This window comes from Callithrix jacchus, chromosome 4 (assembly GCF_049354715.1).
Source record: "Callithrix jacchus isolate 240 chromosome 4, calJac240_pri, whole genome shotgun sequence".
Classification (NCBI taxonomy): Eukaryota; Metazoa; Chordata; class Mammalia; order Primates; family Cebidae; genus Callithrix; species Callithrix jacchus.
In genome coordinates this window covers 117,960,861-117,986,761 of record NC_133505.1, presented here as the reverse complement: position 1 = coordinate 117,986,761, position 25,901 = coordinate 117,960,861, and the positions used below count along the sequence as shown (strand labels likewise).

The 25,901-nt window shown below is 43.2% G+C and overlaps 1 protein-coding gene across 4 annotated transcripts in view; it reads left to right on the top strand.

Annotated features, from left to right (window-relative positions):
• FYN (FYN proto-oncogene, Src family tyrosine kinase) overlaps positions 1–25,901 on the top strand; it is a 192,260-nt gene that overhangs the window by 118,708 nt on the left and 47,651 nt on the right. For all 4 annotated transcript variants that reach the window (XM_078369967.1, XM_035296539.3, XM_008994918.5 and 1 more), the window contains 3 exons: positions 14,037–14,294; positions 19,282–19,378; positions 25,623–25,721. In XM_078369967.1, coding sequence (XP_078226093.1) covers positions 14,048–14,294; positions 19,282–19,378; positions 25,623–25,721 — 443 coding nt within the window. In that variant the 5' untranslated portion in view covers positions 14,037–14,047. The remainder of the gene's footprint in view (positions 1–14,036; positions 14,295–19,281; positions 19,379–25,622; positions 25,722–25,901) is intronic.

Here is a 25,901-nt window from a genome sequence, read left to right as displayed (position 1 = left end):
GTAGCTGAGACTGCAGGCGCATACCACCATGCTTGACTAATGTTTGTATTTTTGTAGTGATGGGGTTTCTCCATGTTGCCTAGGCTGGTCTCCAACCCCTGGCTGCCCGCCTCAGCCTCCCAAAGTGCTGGGATTACAGGCTTGAGCCACCACACCCAGCTTGGAAGCCCACTTTGCTCCACTGATGTGGAAACTGGGCTCCAGAACCTCAGAGTGACATGCTCTGTGCTGTAGGGCTGCTCAGCAGCCAGGTTCTGAGCTAATGCACTGCTTGCAGACCTTCTCTAAAGCAGAAGCTTGATATTCCAGGCTAAGATGTCCTGCAGACTTGGGAACCAATCCCAAGCTGGACCTAGGAGCAGAGCATGCTTCTCAAAAAATAGCATGGCGTAGTAGGTAGAAGATGTGAGCATATTAGATCTAAATTCATATCCAGGTCCCACAGCCTGAGTAACTCTGGGAAAGTTACTCCAGTTCTATGGGCCCAAGTTTCCTTGACAATGAAATACACTTGCAAGGTTGCTCTGAGGATTAAATGAGATAGCATGTGTAAAGGGTCAAGCAGAAAATAAGTTCTCAAAAAGTGGTTGGCATTGTTATTATTTGTTATTGTTGTTATTATCCTACTAACTTGCCTTAATTCGAGTTTAACTGTTTGTGTCAAAGGTAATCAGAAGTTCTTATTGGTTCTCGGAGACATGGGGGGGACATGTAGCCCACACAGCCACCCTTTGACCTCTGTATTAGATTCTCTTCCTCTGTGTGTTGCTGCAGACTACTCCCTATTATAACAAAGATCCTACTGCATGCCCTCCCCTATCTCCTCCCAAAGAAGCAGTGGCCCACACAAGATCGATATTCATGCCTCATGTGTTCAGGTCAGTGGTCTGTGCTTTAGGGTAGACAAGCAGCTGTGCTCCATGAGGCTGTCTGGGACCCAGGTTCCTTCTGTCCTATGGTCCTGCCATTCCCTGTTGGGTTGCCTTTCTCTGTCTGTTGAAGGCAGTTCACCAGTGCCACACCCACTTCTCAGCCCACAGGAAGTAGGAAGGAAAGTAGAGGGCAACCAGCTCCCTTTTGAAGGATTCAGGAGTTAAATATATTATACCCAGTCACAACGAGTTGACCAGAATTAAGTTACCTGGTCACACCTAGCTGCAAGAGAGTCTGAAAATGCAGTCTTCTGCTGCAAAGCTGGAGGCCTCACTAAAGCTATTATGATAGAAGAGGGTGGGGTGGATTTGGTGGGACAGCAAGGGGACAGCAGGCAGTCTTGCACACCCTTCACCTGCCTTCACCCTCCACTGCTTGCTTACTTTCAGGGACATGGATTTAGACTGCAAGGTTGCCAAGTCTGTGTCCCTTTAGACCTAGGACAACCCTGCTTGATACCAGAATCCCACAAGCTCCTAGAAAAAAAGGAAGATAAGCCACTGTGCCATCTTTGAGGAATGAACTTCAAGTTTAATCACTCTGCAAGACAACACTTAAAAAAAAATGTGCTCTCTACCTCATTCATACGCCAAGTGAAAAGTCACTACTGCCATAACTTTCACAAGCAGTAGTGTTCATAGAATGCATGCTAGTATATAAACCCAGTGCTCTCTTTTTTGGATTTGTTAAGAAAAACCTTACTGGGTTTCCATCAGGTGTTAAACAGGTCATTCACAAGTGGTCTAGCCCACAGAGCACACATCCTTCCCACTGAGTAGCCACAGCCAGTCATCCCAAATACTGTTTTTTTTCTTTGCTGCTGGGGAAAGCATCACTGACTGCCTTCTGGTGTTCCCAGGTTCTCTTCCTCTTACTGATCTCCGTCCTTTCATTTCCTCTGTGTCTCTCTTGGCACTCAATTTGCATTCATAAATGCAGACCTCTAGTGAAAACTTTACTGAGACATACACGACATAGTCAACTACCCTGGGCTCACTCAGGGTAAGGAAACCAACATCAGGGAAGGCAGAGACCATCCTCCTTTCCTTCGGGCAATAAAGTGTAGGAGGAGGCTGCCTGGAGTCTGCTTCTCTGCTCCCTTTGTTGCTGTCCACCACGTACCCTAAAGAGGCCAAGGAATTAGATAGAGTTATGCTTTCTGACTGCCTACTTTAGCAGCATTCACACCAAAACAGCTGCAAGAAGCTTTGAAATTCTGTACCAGGACAGGGGAAAAGTTATCCCTGCTATTGTTGCTGATTTCTGGCAGCTTGAATAGAGTGCCAACACAAAAATCCAGGGGCCGGGGGACTGGGCTTCATGTTACTCTTCAAAGGAAAGGCACCATCCTCTGTCCCAAAAACACACTGCAAGTGGCCTCACAAACAAATTCTCAGGCTGGTAGATTGAGATTGGGCTCTGACTTCATAACCAGATAAATGATCAGCAAAAGTGGGAGACATGGAAACCACAAGCATTGTGCTATGAGCTCAAAGGCAAAGAAGTCAAATTTCCTTCTTCATAGTCCTTTCTGTGTCTTTAAAGGAATTGGATCTTCTTGACTGGAACTAGTAAATTAAAGAAAGAGAAAAAGAATGCACTGTTTTTTTTGAAAGGATGAGGCCACATTTGCAGAATCATCTGGCGAGGAACCTCTATAGAGGCTGGGAAGATTGGCAGGGCAGGTTTTTGTTCGGCCTCGGAAAGTGAACCTCCTTGTCTTTCATTCTCAGCAGTCCTTGTACTCGGGGAGGGGGGCATTGATGACGCCTGTTCAGACAGCCGCTTTGTGCTAATGTGTTTTCTTGTGGCTCCGCCAGGTGACACCCTGACCCTTGGGCCCTCGGCCAGTTCTGCCACAACTGTTCCTTAAACAGCCGCAGCCCAGAAAGCCAGTTTCCGCCACTGTGGCCCAGATGTGACACTGACCTTTCTGTTTCTCTTTGCTGGTTCATGAATAGAAGACCACGTTTTTGTCTTTCTTTTCTCTTTTTCTCTGGTTGGTTGTTTTTACAGAATGAGGGTAAGGAGGGTAGAAAGACGCATGATTGGATATCAACATCAGGAAGAAACAGCTCTCCTGTGCCTAGTGTTTCTGAAAATTTGCAGGTCGCATGAACCAGTGTGGCCTACTGTTCTGTGCTCTCCTTGGATTGCCCTAGGTCCTAGGGGTGGTGGCTCAAAAGTCAAAGTATTAAAATGCCCAGCTGAGTGTCCCAACAGGAAAGGGTGAAGATAAAAGCAAAGATAGGTCCCCTTACCTCCCCGACCAATCAGCATCCAGAGAACAAAGGTGCTTTGTTTCATCCTCTCCACCTTCCTAGAGCCAAGCTCAGGGGGTGGTCTTCATGACCTCACTCACAGAGAGCTCCTACAGACACCTCACAAATCAAATCACCTTGGTTAGGTGCCAGGGTCAATTTAAATGAGTACTGTCATTCTGAGTTTAGTGGGTAGCCCCAAGTACCTAGAACTTGTGGCCCAAAGATTCTCAAAAACTCACTAATCCAGCCACCCTACTGTTGGTTCAGTTATCCCAGATTCCGCCCTTGTCCCCTACAGAGTCCTCTTCATGTGGCTTTGCTCTTTTTGTGCCTTTAATTAGAGTTCTATGGCTGTTCATCAGCATGCACTCACCACCCACTCCCTGCACACCCCTCACTGCTCACTTCCCAGCAGATTAGTTACGAAAACATTCTCAACAGGCTCACTGTTCTTGGGTACCTGTTAGCCTTCACACCTTCTAGAAGGAGTTGCCTCTCAACAGGCTTCAGAATCAGACACTCTCTCCATATATGGTTCTTTCAGCTTTTATACAAATTCAACCAGTAGCTGATAAGATTAAAGGGAACTTATGGAAAAATAAAGGAGATATATTCTCATTATAAAAACATTCTTGGTATAGACATCTGAGAAATAAAGACACAGAGAGCAAAGACAGGACAGTTGCTCTTAGTGTTGTCAACCACACACCACCATAATCTCAGCATGTTTCCTTCCAAAGAGTTTTCTAGGTATTTGTTATATAGTTGCAATCATGTGATATGTCGTAATATAACATGAACATTTTTTCATATTGCTGATTGTTGTAGTAAATATAAGTTTTAATTTCTGCCTAACTTGTCTTTATGGGCATACCGTACAATTTAGCCATTGCCCTCATGCTAAACAACTGTCAAGTTTTCTAACTTTTCAAGTGATAAATAATATTTCATAGAACCACTTCATGTCATTTTTAAAAGGCATGTCTTTAGCACACATTTACAAGGTTAAAGGACATGCCCTGCCCCCCACACCCTTTTTTTTTAATTTTTTATTTTTTGGAGACAGTCTTACTCAGTTGCCCAGGCTGAAGTGCAATGATGCCATCTCAGCTCACTGCAACCTCCACCTCCCTGGTTCAAGCAATTCTCATGCCTCAGACATCTAAGTAGCTAGGTTTACAGGCGCCTGTCACAACACCTATCTGACTTTTGTATTTTCAGTAGAGATGGGGTTTCACCATGTTGGTCAGGCTGGTCTTGAACTCCTGGCCTCAAGTGATCCACCCACCTCAGCCTCCCAAAATGCTGGGATTACAGGCATGAGCCACCACACCTGTCCGGGTATGGCCATTTGTAAGATTTTTTTATGTTGCCAAATTGGTTTACCACATGGTTTTACACTGATTTCTGGTCTTCTGTCAGCAGTGTAAGATAGTAATATTTCTTTCAAGGAAACTTCACCACTATTGAGTATACTTTTTTTTTAATGTGTGAATTTAGAAATGAAACATTGTATCTCACTAATCTAAATTGTATTTCTCTGAGTACTTACAAAGGTAATATTCTCGCATATGTTTAACAAATTATTTTTCCTTTTTTTGTTGTTGTTGCCAATTCATGTTTCTTTTTACCTAAACTTAGGGTTTCTCTTATCTGTATAAATTTCTTACATATTAAAATATTAATCCAAGAGAGTTGAAAACATCTCCATAGAAAAACTTAAGCATGAATGTTCATTGCAGTATTATTTATAAGAGCCAAAAAGTAAAAACCCAAATGTATATCAACTGATGAATGGATAAACAACATTTGGTATATCCATACAGTAGAATTGTTTTAGTTATAAAAAGGAATGAAGTACTAATACATGTTACATGAATGAACCTGGAGAACATTATACCAAGCAAAGGGAGCCAATCACGAAAGGCCATTTGTGACTCTACTTATATGAAGTGTCCAGAATAGGCAAATCCATAGAGACAGAAAGTAGATTAGTGGTGGCCAGGGGCTGGGGAGAGAAGGGAATGGGTAGTGATTGCTTAATGGGTACAGGTTTCTTTCGGGAGCAATGAAAACATTCCGGAATTAGATAATGGTAATGGTCTCCTTTGTAAATATACTAGAAACCATTGGACTGTGTACTTCAAGAGGGTGAATTTTATGGTATATGAATTATATCCAAATTAAAATAAAATAAAATTTAAAAATATTAACAATAAGGAACTTTTCTATGGTCCAAAAAAGGGTTGAGGGCAGGGGGTGGATCCTGAAAAAAACTTTACAACCTGTGCTCTAATTCTTTCTGAAACCTTTGGCATAGATAGGGTTAAAACATATCGTCCTTGTTTTCATCACCATTTTACTCTGTCTTAACCCTGAGATCCAAAGCAAAATGAACTTAAGAAGAAAGTGTTCTTACCTTTTTCCTGGAGCCTCTCCAGGGTTTGGTGTTAAAACCTCATTTTGCCATTTAGGTTTGGGACTGGTTCCAGCATTCAGTTAACTGCAGTCTTAAATCTCGCCACTGGGGTCTAATTCTCCCATTTCTCTTTTATTGAGTACTTTTGAATCTTCGGACTCAAGAAATTGAAAGTTATGCAGAAAGGAAAGAACATGTTTGTTGCAGGGATATGAGCAGCTGCTTCTCAGCCTGGGGTCATTTGAGCAAGAAAAGCCAGAGATGGGAACCCATAAAAATATTCTAGGTGCCAGCAGTATGGCTTATTCTTAAAGCAACATGACATTTTAAGAGTGATGTATGTCAGTTAAGTTCCCTTGCTGTGTGGTGTGAGACAAGGTTCATCTCTTTCCCCTCCAGAGAGCCTTTGCAAAGTCATGCGTTAATGATCGAATGAGTCCAACTCCACTTATTTCTGAAGCAAAGCTTGGGTTTGATTTTTAAGTAGGCTCTGTTATCCCATGATTGTCTGTGGCTAGTGTCTGCATTGTGTATATTCTCCACTTTTACATCTATCTTCTCACCTCAGAGACTGTAATATTTTAATACTTGCATTTGGCAAGGGGTTCTCCCTCACAGGCTCCACCAAGAGTAGAAAGCTGTTATTTTGTGCTTGGTGGAGGCATTATATGTGTATCTCAGTTTATGCAGTAAATATGTTCCAGAAAGTTTTGCCTATAAAGCATATCATATTTTAAGTGCAATAGGAAAACTGATTTTTATACCAAGGAAGCCAGTGCCAACTCCTTCATGGTACTTATAAATACCCTTGCCACGACTAGGAAAGATGAGGAAATTAAGGGCTGCTTCAGTGTCATTCACCCAAATAGTCATTAAGATGTCAAACCACACTAAGGAAGATGGTGACTCACTGCGCCTAGTGTGGTCCAGCACCTCTACAGAAGCCACTGTCTTGGGGGAATGGGATGTGAATTAGGGATGGAGGTGAGGCCCAGTCCCTGAAATCAGTGCCTCCATTAGTAGTATGTATTAGTTCATTCTCACACTGTTGTGAAGAAATACCCAAGACGGAGATCCGGTAATTTGTAAAGAAAAGAGGTTTAGGCCGGGCGCGGTGGCTCAAGCCTGTAATCCCAGCGCTTTGGGAGGCCGAGGCGGGTGGATCACGAGGTTAACAGACCGAGACCATCCTGGTCAACATGGTGAAACCCCGTCTCTACTAAAGATACAAAAAATTAGCTGGGCATGGTGGCGCGTGCCTGTAATCCCAGCTACTCGGGAGGCTGAGGCAGGAGAATTGCCTGAACCCAGGAGGCGGAGGTTGCGGTGAGCCGAGATCGCGGTGAGCCGAGATCGCGCCATTGCACTCCAGCCTGGGTAACAAGTGCGAAACTCCGTCTAAAAAAAAAAAAAAAAAGAAAAGAAAAAGAAAAGAGGTTTAATTGACTCGCAGTTCTGCATTGCTGGGGAGGCCTCAGGAAACTTACCATTATGACAGAAGGCAAAGGAAAAGCAGGCATCTTCTTCACAGGGCAGCAGGAGGGAGTAAGTGCAAGCAGGGGAAATGCCAGACACTTATAAGACCATCAGATCTCGTGAGAACTCACTATCACGAGAAGAACACAGGGATACCACACCCATGATTCAGTTGCCTCTACCTGGTCCTGCCCTTGACACGTGGGGATTATGGGGGTTGAAATTTGAGGTGAGATTTGAGCAGGAACAGATCCAAACCATATCATGATGTGTGAGAAACTGAGCTCTGTGAAACCCATTCTTCCCTATAGGATTTTTCCCTCAATGTCTGCAGCCGTCACACTCACACCCTTGCATGGACTGGCCAGGATTTCATAGTCAGGAGGCAGCTCTAGTATAGAGATTCTGTGTGCTGGCCATGGAAGCAGGCATTCTGGTTTCAGATCCCATCTTTACAACTGACGTAGCTGTGAGCAACCTCTATTTTCTTCCCTTGTAAAGTGTGGAGAAATAGCAATACCTATGTTTTAGAGTTATTACTAAATTTTAATGGGACAGCATTTTCCAGTGTCCAGCCTTCACTTAGGCTACAAGGAACACGCATTGGATATTGGTCATAGCTGCTGAGATTGGAGCCATCATCCCCATGGTGCCCATTCCACCAAAACATGTATTAGTTTTCTGCTGCTGCCTAACAAAGTACTAAAAACTTAGTGGCTTAAAACAACGTCCATCTGTTACCTCACATTTCTGTCAGTCACAAGTCCAGACTCAGAAGGGCTGGGTTCTCTGCTGCACAAAGCCAAAATCAAAGTGTTAGCTGACTATGTTGTTTGAAGGCTTGACTCAGGAGGAATCCATTTCCAGGTTCATTCAGGTTCTTGACCAAACTATGTTCCTCATGGTTGTAGGACTGACATCCTATTTCTTTGCTGTCTGCCAGCTGTGAGCAGTTCTCAACTCTGACCACCCATGTGTCTGGCCACACAGATCCTTCATCTTTAAAACCAGGCATGGAGAATCTCCCTCACAACAAAGGCCACTTCTAATCTACTTTTCCAGGAACTGCCATGCCTTTCAAGGGCTCACCTGATTAGGTCAGGTCCACCCAGGATGGTCTCTCAAAGTCAGCTGTGCCAAATAACAACCCAATCGTGGAATGATGACCCCATCATTCGTAAGTCCTAGGGATTTACAGGGCATGTACACTGGGAGCAGGAGTCCTGGGAGACAGCTCAGAATTCTGCCTACCACACTGTCATTTAGCAAGACACATATTTTTATTCCTTGCCTCCAGTTGGCAGCAGGGAGAGGACTTTCCCACATTGGCTGAGTCCTGCGTGCTTTTTTTCTGAGCTGGGCTGGGGCCACTGGTGGAACCCAACACCAATGCTGAAAGTGGTTCAGCCCTCGAATATTAACATCTCCAGAGTGCCAACCCAGCAGTGACTTTTTCCTTGCTTCAGTACCTCGGGAAATGCTTGCGATCCCGAGAGTGGCCAGCATAGACCTGCTCTCTGTCCAGCCTCCCCAGTTCTCCCTGGCCTTTCTGTCCCAGCTGTCACCAGAAGGCAGCACTGCCTGCACTCAGCCATGGGGTGTCAGAATCCTCTGATGCAGTGTGCTACATAGGAGAAAAGCCCCATCATAAAGGATTGAAAGGTGCTGGGAAATTAGGAAATTTGGGTGACAGATTCTGTGGCCCAACCTCATTGCTACTGATGTGTTACTCAGCAGTCTCTAAATGTCCTGCTCCCAGCAATTACATGGGGAAAACTAAAGAAAGGCTTTCCTCAGCTTTCACGGGATTAACTCTCGCCATTGAGAATGTAGCAAAAGTCCTCAAGTAGATTCTTACGGGAGTTTCTAATTTTACGAGGATCAAGAGCCCCCTGCCATGAATCTTCTATCCCAAAGTCAAATAATTTCTGATGTGTCTCTGCCACACCTTATCCTTTTCCTAATGCCATTCCTGCTGACTGGAAAAGTGTGTTTGCTTGTTAAGCTTCCAGTTTTTGCTTTTTCCTAGAAAAGTGTGAAACCATGCAGTTGATTTGCAATTCAGCTTTAAATTCATTTTCAACTGCCCCCATCTCAGTTGCTTACATTTGGTTTCCAGGTTCTTAGTTCAGTTCCCTTCCTTGTTCTTTTACATCCATTATGATACCAGGAAACATGCCACCTCTAAGTACAGGCCAAATGTGGCTTTACCTGTCACTTTCCAAAGTCTGGGCTTTCTCCCCAGGGGCTATCAAGAGGAGGGAGTATGCCTAAAGGCTGTCACTTCTTCACACCCACCTACATTGGCTTCTGAGACAAAATTGCTTACACCGCTGAAATTAAAGTTATTTGTTGTCAGTTTCACTTCCTCTTCCTGCCATTCCTCCTCTGCCTGCAAGTGTATGTGTCTCAAGAGAAAGTAATTTGCTTGTGCAGAAGACTGCCAGTGGCCCTTTCTCCATTTTTCGTGCCTAGGTCCTGCACACACCTGAAATTTTATCATGAGTCCTGCAAGCTTATAACTTGGGCATACTGGTGTTACTTTATTTATTGGTGCATGAGGCAATATGTGTCTGTATTTAATGTGCATCTTGTAGACTGGACTGTGGTCTGAAGCATCAGGAGGGGGGAGTGTGTGTTCAACCAGACTCATCTTGGATCAAAGCACCCTGTGCCTGTGGTAATGGATAGATTCAATCCTTTAGGTCAGCTTCTGTCAGTCACTACAGGGCTATGTGAAGAAGCATAGCTCCCGTGGCATGGCAGCAGAAAGGGCTGCAATCCGTTGATCTGTTGATAATGTCTGCCCTACTTATGGGAGCAGGGTGCAGTGCTCCTTGAATCCTGTGTCTGGCAACTCTTCCTGGGTTGCTTAACACTATTGGAGCATCTGATAAGATCCACAGGACTAGGGAAACTTTAAGTAGATCAGGTTTTATTTGTAGAGTAGAAACAGGGGCCCTCCCTTTGGAAACAAATTGGAGAATAGAGACTTCACAGCTGTAATCCACACACCTTGATCACGGGCATAGGATCCAATTGGTCAAAGTACCCTTCCACCAGCTTTTCTAGGCATGACAACCTGCAGAGGACTATAGCCACCAGTTCATGGCATGTGATACTTTCCTGATCATAGTAACTCCAGGGCTCCACATTCATGATGGCATTACCGTGTTTCCTGGTACCCCACAGATCTAGAGCAAGTGAATTAGTGCATTCCATGTCACAATGCACCTACAGCATTGGATATAACAGCCACAGCACATAACTGTGCATAATAAAGAATATTTGTATTTTAGCATGAATGATCAAAAGTTTGCCTTGTAGCAAGGAGCCTGGGCACACCAAATATAGCTCATGTAGCATCTTCTGACTCTTCTGTTACGAAGCAGTTAGTATGACTGCCCCCTGTGGGAGGAAGAAGACCACAAGTTTCTGTACAAATGTTTTCACTGTGATTAACTTTTAGTGACTTGAGACTACATTTATTGATTTATTTTCACTTCTTTTGTGTTTGTAAGCAAGATCTATATAGAAACCTTACTTAATTAAAATGTCAAATGCCTGAAGTAGTGACAGTGTTGTCTCTTCTATAAAAGAGGATTTTCTCCAAAATGATTTTGATTATTTTTAATTTGTTTATTTAATACGTATTGAGTACTACTGTGTGCCAGGCACTGTTCTGGCCATGCGAGATGCAGCAGTTAAAAAAAAAAATTCCTGCCTTCTAGAAACTAATGATTTTTCTTCTCTATTCATAAAATTATAGATAAGCTCCTAGTTGCTTATTACAGTATATTTCCTTTTAAAAGTGGATTTTGAAAGATTATTTTTTCTTAGTTTTGTTAAATGTAGGATTCTATTTTCTTCAGGATTCTGATATGGGGCTTATTTTGTTTTGCTGGAGTTGGAAGAGTAGTTTGCAATAAGCATTCTCATTAGTTCTGGGTTCTATTTCTCTATCACAGTGAGAAAACTTCTAGAGAAAAATCAGAGCACTTCATGTCACTCTTTAAAACTGCCTGCTTCTACCTAGCATGCCTATTCTCCTGAAGAAAGCATTCTGGGTTACATGTTAATCACATCCATGTAAGGGGAACAGCTGTTAAGCTGCTTCAAGGATGTAGATATAAATTCTTTCTTCTGTATAAATCAGAATTTCTTGAACTTGACACTATTAACACTTGGGGCCAGGTAACTCTTGTTTGTAGGAGGCTGCCCTGTGTACTGCAAGCTGTTTTAACAGCATTCTTGGCCTCTGCCCACTAGGTGTCACCCCTCCCCTCTAAGTGTGACAACCCAAAATGCCTCCAGACATTGCCCAATATGTCTGTTGTTGAGGAGGGTGATAAAGTTACCCCTAGCTGAGAACCACTGGTGTCAGTGATGTGATTCTGTGACTCAGGTCTCACATTCTCTAATTACAGTAGATCAGTTAAATTCCTGGGGGAAAAAAAGCGTGTGGGACAAGAAATGTTTTCTGTGGCCTTTGCAGAAATGTAGAGCAACTTTCCACCATGAAAGAGTTCATATTGTATGAACAAGATAGTTTCAGTCTGATGAAGCAACATCAACAACAGATGATGAAATTCCTTTAGTGCATCATGCCTTGGAAATAGCTTGCATTTCCTATTGGAAACTTGTTAAAATCATATCCATTTACCGTAAGTTACAAAGCATGTTGGACACAGTATACTGTAAGCTAATCTCAAATGATTTAGTAGTAAATGTGTTCCAGATTTGGTGAGCTCAGCTCAAGCAGTAGGTGTTTCTTTTCCAAACATTTTCATTCTCAAGAACTGACATTCAATTCAGTAAGTATTTATTGAAACACGTAATATGAAAGAGCTTTAGAACAGTCTGATAGTGCTCCCATCACCCACTCCAGCAGAAAAGCAGTGCTCAGAAGAGTGCCCAGAGAGCTTCTCTGTCTGATGTGGCACCTCCCGCATTGGTTTGCAAGATAATATAGAAAAGTGTACTTTCTCCTTCGCCGCCTCAAGCCCTTCCCATCCTTTGCCAACTGTGCCCTCCCCAGTGAATAAATGTTATTGCACATGATGTCATGTGTTTCTTATTGGATTCTTTGGTCCCAAATGGGCTGGTTTGCAGTTTTGGCAGGACCTCCACTGCCTGTTCTACCTGACCCCTGTCAGCTTGATGGGGTATTGCAAGTCCAAAGTGAGATCATTTAACAACCTTATATTTCTGAATCTTCTTCGCTTCTCAGACATATACCAGTAGATTTTAAAATGCAAGGTACATTGCTGATAAAAGTCACAGGAGAGGCCTGGCACGGTGGTTCATGCCTGTAATCCCAGCACTTTGGGAGGCCGAGGCAGGCAGATCACCTGAGGTCAGAAGTTTGCCTGGCCAACACGGTAAAACCCCATCTCTACTAAAAATACAAAAAAAAACAAAATTAGCTGGCTGTGGTGGTGGGCACCAGTAATCCCAGCTACTTGGGAGGCTGAGGCAGGAGAATCACTTGAACCTGGGAGGCGGAGGTTGCAGTGAGCCAAGATCACACCACTGCACTCCAGCCTGGACAACAAAGTGAGACTCCATCTCAAAAAAAAATTAAAAAGTCACAGGAGGGATTGGCCTTGATACAGAGATAAAGAAAGGACAAAAGAGAAACATATAGGCTACAAAATCTTCGCTCATCTGGTTGCTGTTTATTGTGCCAGGCACTGGCAATGTAGCTGTCACAAAAACGGACAGGATCCTGCTTTCCTGGAACTCACAGTCCACTGGGCAGTGAGACAAGTGGACAGGCCCTGTTTTAGTATGGCACTAAGGGCGCAAGAAGGAGGGAGATTGGGATGCCATGGGAACACTTGGGAAAGCACAACCCAGCCTGGAGGGGCAGGGCGGTCGGAGAAAGCCTTGCAGAGGAAGCAGTGCTTTATTAACTAGGACATGAAGGGTATATCGCATATCAAAGAGGAAGGGGAAAAAGTGTTCAAGGCTATGTTCCAAGGCCTGAAGTGGGTAGAGGAATGGAGTCTTTGAAGATTTGAAAAGTTGGGCATGTTTGAATAGGAGAGCTGAGACAGGAAGAGTGAGAAGTAAACAAGGAGGAGAAAATGAGGATGCTTCTCAGGATGCCGACTGGAGCAACTGGGTCACTGGCGGTGCCATTTACTAAGATGAGGAGCCTGCGAGAAGAGGGTTTGAGGAGAGTGGGTTGGCAACAGCTCAGGTGGGTAATCCACCACTAACTCCAGAACATGGGAATTTTTTTTTTTATGTTTTTCAAGGATGTCAAAAGCTAACGGAAATTTGAAAAGTTAATTAGCAGCTTTAAGTGATTTCATTACTATAGGGTATCATGATACCCTGCAAATATACTCGGACCTCTTAGGTTCTGCCCATTTTATTTTTCATCCAGTGACTAGTTCTTAGTTTCGATATTTAGCATCATCTTAGTGCTTAAAATTGACGAGTTTTGTGCCTGAAGATTAGTTACCTATGAGTGAAGCAATCTAGTGACTTGATTGGAAGTTGTGTTCTGGCTTATCCAACACTTCTGTGCCCTCTTCCTTCAATTTACTGTGCCATGATGGGAGTTTTTATTCTAATGTTGCATACGCTCATTCTACAGAGCATATGCTATTTTTTTAGATGGCTAAAGCAAGGCAAAATTGGTAACAGGTATATGCTGTTAGAGAATCTGAAGAGGTACAGGCCTCATTCGAGGAAAGTTGCTGCATGGTGAACGTTGTGCTCTGTGATGATGCTGTCATCCAGAACATGTGGGGAACAAATGTGATTGTGGGGTCAAGAGAATTAAGCTTCCTCCTAGCCACCCCCCCAGCCACTGCCTTTCCTAATGCCCCTCATAGGCCTGAAATAGCAGTGAGCCTCATCAATTACTTCTCGCTAACCGTAGAGCACTAGGGGGCATCCCAGCTTATGTGTCCCCTTTTTGTCTTTGGCAGGAATTTAGATAATGGGCTGTGTGCAATGTAAGGATAAAGAAGCAACAAAACTGACAGAGGAGAGGGACGGCAGCCTGAACCAGAGCTCCGGGTACCGCTATGGCACAGACCCCACCCCTCAGCACTACCCCAGCTTTGGCGTGACCTCCATCCCCAACTACAACAACTTCCACGCAGCCGGGGGCCAAGGACTCACTGTCTTTGGAGGTGTGAACTCTTCATCTCATACAGGGACCTTGCGAACGAGAGGAGGAACAGGTAAGACCCCAAAGTCACAGAGTACAGGGCGGGGGCAGCTGCCCTTAACTCCTTTGGCAATTGAACATCTGGACTCTCATCATTTCCCTTTGAACAGGAGTTTCTAATCTCTCTCCTCTACTAGATGAGGAGCTATAAGAAAAGCCAGAGCTTGATATACAAACAAAATGCTTGGCTGCAGGGTGCAGGGTGCCCCAAGTTGCTGCTCTCTGAGGATTCTGGATGGGTTGGTGAGCTACAACATTCTACCGGGGAACTGTAGGTTAATAACTCTGAGCCTTGCCTGGCTGTTTGGCACAGAAGAACTAGGGCAGCCTTTTCAAAATGCAGATGCCTGAGCCATGTCCCAGTCTTTTGAATTAGAGGCTCCAGGACTGGGCCTGGGTGTGTGTATTCGAGTCGTCTAGACATTAATGTATTACTTCTTCCTAATCCTCAGCCTACCTTTTTTTTTTTTTTTTTTGACATTTCTTTGTCTTTTGTACCACAAGGCTATATTTTGCTGCCTTGTGTATTTGCTGACTTAGCTAATACTTTGTAAAATATCTGGCGTACATTCTCAGACATATGTTTTCCAAAATATTTGTAAGTTATCTCATGCATCCTTAGTCGTCCAAATTTTCTCTGAGTATGTGAACCGTAGTAACTAGATATTTGATATTATTTGTTCCAAAATTATTTTGTTTATTGCAAAAGTTTGAAAGAATGCAGTATCTCTCAGCCCATCTGGCAGCAGGTACTTTCTCACCTAGGGAGGTGGCATTACTAAGGCATTAGCAGGGTTTTTTTTCCCTCTGCACCCAACACACAGCTGCGTAGTTGTATCAAGGGGTCTGACCCAGAGCCTTTGGGCATTATCTACTTATCTTCCGCTAGCATAGCATACTCTGCCCCGTAGAAGAAGTATTTATGTTCATCCTCATGCTGTGGTGATTCTAGCTTTCCTTTCAACCCAGGCCTTGCATGAGTTGAATACATGCTAGATACCTTTACCCATCCCTCCCACCTTCCTAAAGGCATTGGGAAGGAGAGACACAGACAGGCAGTCTAAGACCATCTGTCTCCTGAGGATGCAGGAGAAAAAAGAGCCAAAAACGTACCCAACACAGCCCCATCCTTGTCCTTAACCATGAGAAGCATGAGGGCTTTCCCGGCCGACTGTTAATTCTGCCGACACAAGCCTTGTCCTTGTTCATTCATTCCTGAATGCTGGATATGGATGGACCCCTGTGTCTGCAGGTATCCTTCAGTATAGTCACTAGAGAAGGCCACCTCTGTTGAGCATGTGGGTCTCTACTGCAGTCAGGAGCAGTCTTAATCTAGGAGGCTACCTGGTTACTTATAAAATTTGAAAGTTAAAACACAATACCCCCAAATGTTGGCAGATTTTTCTGCCTTGAATTATTTTGTTTTAATATATATGCACATCCTTTCTCCCAACACCGCCTTCAGTCCTATAAGGCCAAGAACAATGTCTGTGTTTCTCTGTAACCTCCTTTGATTCTCCCCTCAGTTCCTAGAACATGGAGCATAAAAGCCCTCAGTGAGAACTTGTCAGCTGATTCAAGGAGAGAGTGGGAATGCTGGCCTTCATGTGCCTTGCCTTCCCCACAGTGGAGCTGGCTTGACTTCATTTTTAAATTGTTTTTAAAGAAAGGAATCTGTTAATGGAGTGGTAAATCAGAATGGGCATGACCTTACAGGTACCTATATTTTTGTTTTAAGCCAATCTCTTTTCTTACCTTTCAAAGAAATCTAAGGAAAGAAGGACAGTTGCCAAGTGAGCCTTGCTTTGCATGGTCACACCTCTGAATGCTAACTCTCCTAAGGAAAGTCCCACTTGGGATGGGGCAGAAAGATGCCCCACTCCTCTCGGTGGTCCTTGAATAGTGCCGTGACACATCTATTCCCTTGCACTACCTACACAGCAAACTGGCAGCTTGGTAAAAAAGTGGGCTCTGGCTGGGTGCAGTGGCTCATGCCTGTGATCCCAGCACTTTGGGAGGCCAAATGTGGGTGGATCACTTGAGATCCGAAGTTTGAGACCAACCTGGCCAACATGGCAAAACCCTGTCTCTACTAAAAATACAAAAAATTAGCCAGGCGTGGTGGCAGATGACTGTAATTCCAGCTACTTAGGAGGCTGAGGCAAGAGAATTGCTTGCACCCAGGAGGCAGAGGCTGCAGTGAGCCGAGATCACACCATTGCACTCAAGCCTGGGCAACAAGAGTGAAACTCTGTCTCAAAAAAAAAAAAAAAAAAAGCAGGCTCCGTCTCATGTGTTCTGTTGGCCATAGTGGGCACTCTGAAGTGCAGAGAAACCAATTGAGAAGCCAGACTGCAGGGAACTACTATTACTTATCAATGGCTGTGTAACAGATTGCCACAAAACTTAGCAGCTTAAAACAAAACACACTTAATTTCTTTTATTTTTTTTTAATTTCAGGTGTTTTTTATTCAAAGGTTCTTAAAAGAAATAAAACAGAAAAGCTAACAATCTAATGAAATGTACAGGTCAAAAATGTCTTTTGGTGTTTAATAACAAGTCCCAGGAAAGAAAGCTACAGAGTTGTCTTGAACCAGACATAAAAGTTACCACTGGCAAGTCTGTGGCACTAGTAAAACAAAAATTAAAAATTAACTCTCTTGATCATATAGATATCTCTGTGAAAAGCTTTTTTATTTCAACCTGTACAAAAAGTCTTTCTTCGTAATTTTTTTTGTAATTTAATGGCTGTCAACTATGTGATGTTTAACTAATTTTTTTTTATGTACAGAAGTTGTGTTTCCCAAATCTTACCCAACGATTATGGCACTTAGTTGAGACATTTCTAGCAGAAGATTTCCCCTCCCCTCTAAACGAGCTATCAAATTTCTGTCCTAACTAATGCAAAAATATCAAATAGTGAGAGACCAACATTTACTGGATACACAGAGGGTGCTGCATTCAGCCTGGACTTTCACAAAGCAGTAATATTCCAGGGAGCATAGAACCAATAATACCACAACTTTTAAAAAATGAAACAAAAACAGAAACACATTTCTTTTCTGGCTATGTAATTTTCACTAGAATCTACACTTCTCAGAGCAGCAAGGACTTTTGAAACTATGAAATGTCACTGACATCTATCATCAAATACAAGCATGAAATTTAAGAACTGAAAGATACCTGAAAGAAATAACTGCTTAGCCCTAGCTTCAGAGCTAGGAGGATTTGGTCTGTGGAAGCAGGAAGGCCAGCAACCTATCCCAGCACAAAAGAAAACAGACTCTGAGGTAGATAACTGATCATACACGGCTGGTCAGACAAGTACACAGTTTTGGAAGACAACTTAATTTACCATTGCTTTTAAAACATATGCAATTGCCTTCATAAAAGAACTTTAATAACAGTGAACCGAAGTAGAAATATGTGTACCAAAGGAGAAATAACTGTATTTATGAATCAGGAATTTTGTAGTTTCCAATTGGTTTTCTTTACACTTGAACACTTGTAGTGATGATGTAACATGTGGCACTGCTTGAATCCAAATCTTCCTTCATGCTTTTTGTTTGTGTGTGTGTCCATACATCAATTAAAATTATAAAACCTAAATGTACAGTTTCTGTGGGTCAGGAATCTGTGAATGACTTAGTTGGGTCTTCTACTTCAGAATCTCTCACAAGCTGCAATCAAGGTGTGTGGCTGGGTTACAGTCATCTCGCAGCTTAGCTGAGAATGATCTGCTTCCAAGCTCATGGAGTGCTGGCAGGATTTGGGGCCTCACTGGTTGTTGGCCAGAGGCCACCCTCAGTTCTTGGTCACATGGCTCTCGCCAGCATGGCGCCTTGCTTCATCAAAGTGTGCAAGCTGAAGTGGCAATAAAGAGAGTGCTAGGAAGATACAAGTCACCATCTTTTGAAGCTTAGTCACTTAAAGGACTGCACATTCTGTTGGGGAGAAGCAAGTTGTTAGATCCAGCCCACACTTAAGGGAAGAGGATTGCACAAGACATGAATACCAGGAGGCAGGAATCACTGGAGATGATGTTAGAATTATGCCTATTGGGTTGGGCATGGTAGGTCACACCTGTAATCTCAGCACTTTGGGAGGTCAAGGCAGGAGGATTGCTTGAGCCCAGGAGTTCGAGACCAGCCTAGGCAACATAGTGAGACCCACCACCGTCTCTATTAAACAAGCAAACAAAAAGAATCATACCTAATTATATGGAAGAAATGCTAGGCCAAATGACATTGGATATTCTCTGCTGCTGCTGCTAGCAAACTTCTGTAAAGCAGGAAGGGCCTCTCTAGAGAGTTAGCCAGATTGAGAGGACATAGGGTGGGTTGAGGAAGAATGACTGCTACAAGGCAATGTGCGGAGAGGTGAGTTTAAGGCAGAAGGAGGACAAGGAGAGGGTTCCATTTTCAGCAGTGTGGCTGAGCAGCACAGAACTGCAGATCCAACTGCAGATGCCATGGGCAGTACCTCCTCTAATTGGGCAAATATTACAGAAAGGGTCTTCTCTAAATTTCCCCAAGCTGCAGGAGGCATTTCCTATTACATTCTATATTACGGTTTTACTAAGAGAAAGTGGTCCGTTTTGCCCAGAACCTAACATGGGCTCCAAGTGGAGGAGAAGATGTGACTAACAACGCATGTCAGTAACTGCTGCAGAGCCCTGCAAACCTGAACCCCGACGCTGCCCTTTTGTTTGGGATGCGATCTTAATGTCTCCCTGCTCCTCAGCACTCATTCAAAGCTATACAGAAAGAAGTCCTTCAGCTCCGTGTTTTTATCAGATCCAGTAAGGCTTCCCCTACAAAGACCAAGGCGTAAACACAGCCCTGTGACTGTGGTTTTCACACATTAATTACAACACCTCATCATGTTATTAGTGCTGGCTAGATGTAGATTTTGAGAATGAGATTTTTAGTGAAGATTTAATTTCCTGGAATTAATTTCCCCTTGTGTAATAATCTCCCTTCTTGATTTTGTTTTGGTAGGAGTGACGCTATTTGTGGCCCTTTATGACTATGAAGCACGGACGGAAGATGACCTGAGTTTTCACAAAGGAGAAAAATTTCAAATATTGAACAGCTCGTAAGTTTGGAGAGGGAGGAGAAGCATGTGTACCTTTCAGATTGGGAAGGAGCTCTTGCATTTTCAGTCCGTACCTCTTCAGATGTCTGAAATGCTAAAAGAACATTTGCTTAATTCGTTAGTTCATAACAATATACTTTGAGAAAAAGAAGAGTCAGTGACACAGTGCAGTATTTTATGGTACTGTGTGTCCAAGGAGATTTTCAGAGAATACCAAAAATACTAGCAGAGTCCATGTGTATTGTTTTTGGTTTAGGTTTAAAGGTTCTAAAAGCACCAGCATCATCCTCCATAGCCCTCAGTGTTTCTCCAAACCTACAGTTTCAAGTGATGGCATAAGCCTTGGCTACCCACGTTTCATGCTCTCTGCCTTGAGATTTTCTTCACATTTCAGATGTTACACTAGCTAAGCCCTCACTTGAGGCTTGCAACAAGTTCTTTGTTTTATAAACCACTAAACATTTCATTGGTGAAGCCTGTGGAGGCGTCTCCCTGTAATGAAAATTTGGGAATGACTGAAGTCTTTTGGAGATAGAGAAGTGATTTCACCCACTCATGAATGACTAGGCTGTATGGTTGTTTAAAGTTGGCCAGGAGGAACAGCAGTTAAACAGGCAGTAGGGAGATTTCAAGAGTGAGGATCACTCCCTTTTCAAATCCTACAGTCAATACCTCCATAAGGAAGAGTAAATATGGGTCAGATTTTCTTATGGTTTATAAATACTGCCTCTGTTAGATTGAGGCAGTGTGCATGGATAAGCCCTTCAGAAAAAGATAGGCTCTGAAGAAAGTTGGTGGTTGGGAGGCTCCCACATCAGCAATCCAGGCATCTCAGGCATCCCTATGAGTGCTCCCAGTGGTTGTGAAAAAATGCCACCCAGGGGCTGAGGGGCACACCAGGTAGTCCTTCTATGCCACCAAGTCTGGTTGCTTCTCCTCTGTTCTCTGAGCAAACCAGATTCCATGATGGTGGAAGGACTTGGAGCCATCCTTCCCAGAAGGATGTGCTAGAGGAAGTAAGAGGCAATCCTCTTCACACTGCACACCCCAGGAAAGAGGAGTGCTGATTGTCACAGGGAAGCCCTTCAGGCTTGAAAACTGCCTCCTTGGAAAGCCCACCCTTCCCTGGAATGCCCCCTGGCTCACAGAACCATGCACTGAGAATATGCCGACTTTCAACACCAAGAACTGAATACCTCCATAAGGGGCCGATGACTCTCTTTGAGACATCAGAAGACACAGTCTACGTAGCCACAAGTTTTCAAACATACATTAGTATTGTCATCATTAACAAAGGTGTGGGGTGGGTTTTTTAAAACTTTTTATTGAAATACATGCAGAAAAGTGCACTTATCAAAAGTGTACATAGTGATGATTGCACAGCAAGGTGAATGTCTTACTGCTGCTCACCTGTACACTTAAAAATGATAAATTTTATGTTGCCTATATTTTACCACAATTTTCAAAAAGGATACAGTTTGCTAAATTTTCACAAGCTGAATATGCCTGTGCAGCCACCACCCAGATCAAGAAGAGTGTTACCTGCCCCCCAAGTCGTCCTCCTGTAGCCACAGGAATTTTTTTTAAAAATGGTGAACAGCTGCCATTCATTGAAGGCTCCTGGTGTACCAGCCATGTGCGCAGTTACAAACATTCTCATGCATCCTTCCACAACTGTCTGAGGTATGCATCGACGTCATCATTTGACATCTGAGGAGCTGGAGGCCCAGATTAGGAAACTGCCCCAGAGCACAGAGCTGGCAGGTGGTAGAGCCCAGGGCAAGGAACAGGGAGGCAACCTGAGAACAGGGTCAGGTTTGATCTGGGAAGGGCCCAGTACTTTATCAAAGGGGATAGGACCCATCAAGTGACATAAAGGTTTGGAGAGTTGGCTAGGGCTGGGGAGGAGGGAATTGGGCTTTGATCCTCTCTTGGGTATACCTCCTTGCTGTTATTTTGATTCACAGATGACTGCTGCTTTTTGGAGTCTATTAACTTTGAATTCTGAAATCTGCCCCCCCCAACCTCCCCAGTTTATCCAGTATTCTCTACATGCCAAAGTTGATTAGAAATTTCAAGACTCTTTGCAAACTTTCAACCGTAAGAACCAAGGAATAGTGGAGCGCAGACCCAGCTCTCTGGGAGGCTCTGTCCACACTGCACGTGCATCTGTGCGTCAGGCTAGGGGGCGTTGGAAAGTCAGTCGCTGCTGATGTCAATCCCATGCCTACTTTCTTTGTTAATCTGGAATGAGTCTGCAATGTCACCAAATTGAAATTTCAGAGAAGCACTTAAGGGGGATCCAGTCTGTCTCAATCTATATTTTGCGACTTCCATGCACCGCCTTTGCTGTTTACAGAGTCCTTTGAGCCTCCAGCCCTGTTCTTGTGGAGGAAAATATTGCAAAGGTTCTCTTCCTCTTAATGTTCTTCCTTTCTGCCAGTGGAATTCTGTATCAGTGGAATTTTAAAATGTGCTTTCTCAAGGTTATAGAAAAGAAAAATAAGTTTTGTGTAATAAGACGATATCCTGAAGTTAAGGGTAATAACAGGGAAGAGAAAATCGTGAAGGAAAAACAAAGCAATAATACAGAAGCAGATGGCACGCAGCTCCTCCCCTCCCCCATCCTCTCCTGCCTCTGGCTGTCACCCGAAGAGGAGAGGAAGGGATGGGGCTCTGTTCTGCCAGGGCAGCTGCCACACCTCCTAGTGTGTGTCCACCCACTCCCTTCCCCTGTCAAGAGGCAGGCACTGGAGGCCACAGGGCTGGCTTTGTTGAAGTACAGCATACACCATGGGATACGCATGTGTGTACGTACCCAGAGGCAGTGTTCCTGCTGCCCAGCAAGGGGCAAAGGTGCTTCATTGAACTGATGTAAGTGCTCAGTGTCATGTATTAGGACATTATTAAATTTGAACGCATTTTACAAAATAGTTAAGTGCATCTATTTTATTCCCTGTTTTTGCATTTCAAGACTAGTCATTTACCATATAGGAACAGTGACTCTTTTAAATGTAATAAATGTTTTACACAGAGTGGAGTAGTGGTCATAGCCAATGGCATTTCTTTTTCTACTGTGATAAAAAGAAATCCTGGTTTAGAGCCCCATCCAAGAACTTGTTAAAATTGTTACTGATATACTCTCTAAAAATCAGATTATAAAAATGCTACACTACTGAGCAAATCAAGGCTGACTTCTGTTGGCAAATATCATTCCCTGGCTCTAAGACTCTAGGGCTCCCAGCTCCTGGCCCACAAGCCTATGAGCAACTTTGGAGTTTGGGGATAGGCTCTTTTCTTGGTGGGCGGACAGAATCTTTTAATATGTCTTTAAATCAGAGGAATAGATAGAGCTATTATGAAACCTTTAAAAGCCATTCCAAACCAGTGTCAGGCTTTAAATCATGTATTTGAATTAGACCAAGATAACAAAGAATATCTCACCAAGTATAAATTGAAGAATCTGAACTGTAAGAACAGTTTAAAGAAATACAGCTTTAACAATGCGAACTACCCACAGTAACTCAAGAAATAAAAGGTAACATAGTAAAGCTCCTATTTTTTTCCTAAATCCACATGAATATAGAGTAATTTATAGGTGAATTGGTGCTTCTAGTATATCAAAAAGTGTGTATATTTATAGGTGAATTGGTGCTTCTAGTGTATCAAAAAGATGACTTATTCACTTGCTCAACAGCTCTTGATAAATATTTTGAGTCTGTACCAGCCTCTCTGGGCTCAACATGTGAAGTTTACTACATAATAAACTTCAAATCTTTGTCACCTTATGTCTCCTTTGATGAAGAAAGTGACCCTGGAAAGCCTAGAAAAGGAGAAATCAAGGATTTTATCTTCCTCATGAGTAGCTGAAAACCCCTGTGAGATTAAGAGGGTCAAGTAAGAAAATCATGAATTCTTGATTCATGACTTTAGAATGAGCTGATAATTGCCTTCTGGTCTGTGCTACACTGTTTAGGTCCATAGACCAAAATGAGATAGTTAATGTTAGATTTGAATTGGAAATGACTTCATTAATGCCAGATCACCTGAATAAGGCTGGGTTTGTCCCAGCCTGCAGCAAAATGTATTGGCTTCCCATCCCCATTGACATTTTCACATACCCTAAAATTGATGCTAGCCTTTTTTTTTCTTAATTCAATTAGAACTAACTTGATGAAGGTTATCTTGCATTAAAAAAATAATAATAAATAAATAAATAAAATAAGCCTCTGCTACAAGCTCTTAATTTTTTCCTTGCCATTTTGGGGCATTTCCCAAGCTGGGTGGGAGGAGCTAGAAGGGGAAGAGATGGGTATTGCTGTTTGTATGATGAAATGTCTCCATCTAGTGGAACTTCAGAGCAATAAATGTTGTCACTGTATTGAAGTGAAGATTCTCTCCAAAGCCATTTCCTTAAACACATACAGTGTTTAAAGAAAAAAATAAACTTCCATATATGTTCTTGGATGATATCCTTACCACTGTACGTATTTCTTTTGGAAGACATAGAAATGAGACTGGTACAAGCTGTTAAGATGTTAACATTTTTAATGTCATGATTTGAGCCTGAAAGAAAGGGGTGCTTACAATAGAGGAGCAGCACCGTGCAGATCCTGTTGGTAACATTCTAGCTCTTAAGTTCGGAAGTGGGTTCACAGAGTTCATATATACTGTACGTGTATTCTTCAGTATGTGTAAATATTTCATAACAAAAATCTAGACATGAACTAAATGTAAGGTTATGAATAAAGGACTTTGTGAATATGAGAACTGTACTTCTGATTGATTTGTAACAGGATAAAAAGGAGAGATTAGGAAACTGATTAAAACATAAGGTTTTAAAAACCTTTGCTTACACCTTGGTTTTTTGTGGGCTCTTCTGTTACTTATGCCACCAGACAGTTTCCCACAACAGCACCCACAGTGCACACTGGCTTGTCACCTTTGTCCTATTGCTCTATTAAATCCTAACTGGAGTGGTTGCTCGCTGCTCACCTTGCTCAGAGAGCCCAGCTTTAGAGAGCCTGGAATAAGGCTTGAGTTTAACGTGGAGGCTGGTTATTCTCTACCTGATTAAATCTGCCTGGGAGCATCTTTTACCATGGCCAAAAGCCAACATATTTTTTTCCCTGGCTGAAAGCTTTGACACAGAACCCAGCCAAAAAGCTGATTTAAAAAAGAAAGAAAGGCCTGGAGTTTTGCTTGCAGCCTCCGAGGACCAAAAAAGGAGGGAGAGAAGGTGCTGAGCCTCAAGAGATCAGATTTGCTGGGAGGTCTGATTTGCTTGAGGGCAATCATGTCCTTGACCTCAGGCTGGTGGAAGGTTCTGCAGATACTCAGTGGATGTCAGAGCCACAGAGCCTCATCCATTGCCTCCCCGACGTTAATGGGAAGAGGTACACACTCCATTCCTGCTCTTTGTCACAGATTGGCCTGTGTAAACCCAAGCAGATGAACTTGAACTGTTTAATGTACTCACTGGCTTCAAAATGAGAGTAGCTACAGGCTCCCCTTTCACCTCCTCTGAGAGCTCCCCAAGTTAATACCACACTTCCATACTGTGGCGTGGAGCCTAAGGCAGTACAAAGTGGCATGACTAAAAGTCTCACTCCCTTGCCAAGTTTCTGTGCTTCCCCTGTGCGAGCACATGCAGCTATACCCACCCTTCTCCCCTGTGCATCAGCCTCAGGCTAGTGCCCTGGACATTTGATGGAATCACCTCTGATTGAAAATGCCTGGGGAAGGCGATCCTATAGTCTTCATCATTCTACTGCGGAGAGCTGTCTCCCCATTGTTTCGAGAGCAAGCCAGGCAGGTGTTTAGAGCATCCTTCATCCCTTACGAGACCTCCTAACAAGCTTCCCTTCCCAGATGATCTGCCACTAGGATGTTTTTCTTAAGCAGGCTGAGGTTGGGTTCCCTTTCCCTCTGTCCAAGTTGAGGACACTAACCAAGCAAAATGCCTCCCTCTAAGAGAGACCTCTCTTAGCCAGGATCCCACATTCTTAATTCACAAATAAGGCAAAAGACAACAGTAGGTTCATCTCATGGCTGATTCGAACTGGAACCTCCTGACCTTGACAGGGGAGCTATGTTGACATTCAGAGTAAAGGAATCGGTTAGAGAAATCAGGTGGCAGGATGATAAGGTGACAGTTATACACTTCAGATCTCAGTGAGTCTCTAACTGCAAGATGTTGAAATGGTCAACATATTTACTTTTATTTTTTCTTTTTTCTTTACAGGGAAGGAGATTGGTGGGAAGCCCGCTCCTTAACAACTGGAGAGACAGGTTACATTCCCAGCAATTATGTGGCTCCAGTTGACTCTATCCAGGCAGAAGAGTATGTTTCATTTTATTTTCACTTAACTGCTTGCTTTTAAAAGTTGGTTGCTACAGTACAATGCCATAAACATTGGGCAGGAGGGAGAAGAAATTCACAACAGTGATTAAGGCTGAATTTCGTGGGCTTTCTGCCCTGGTTTTTCTTCTATGTAGTATTAATGTTTTTCTTGAAGACTGC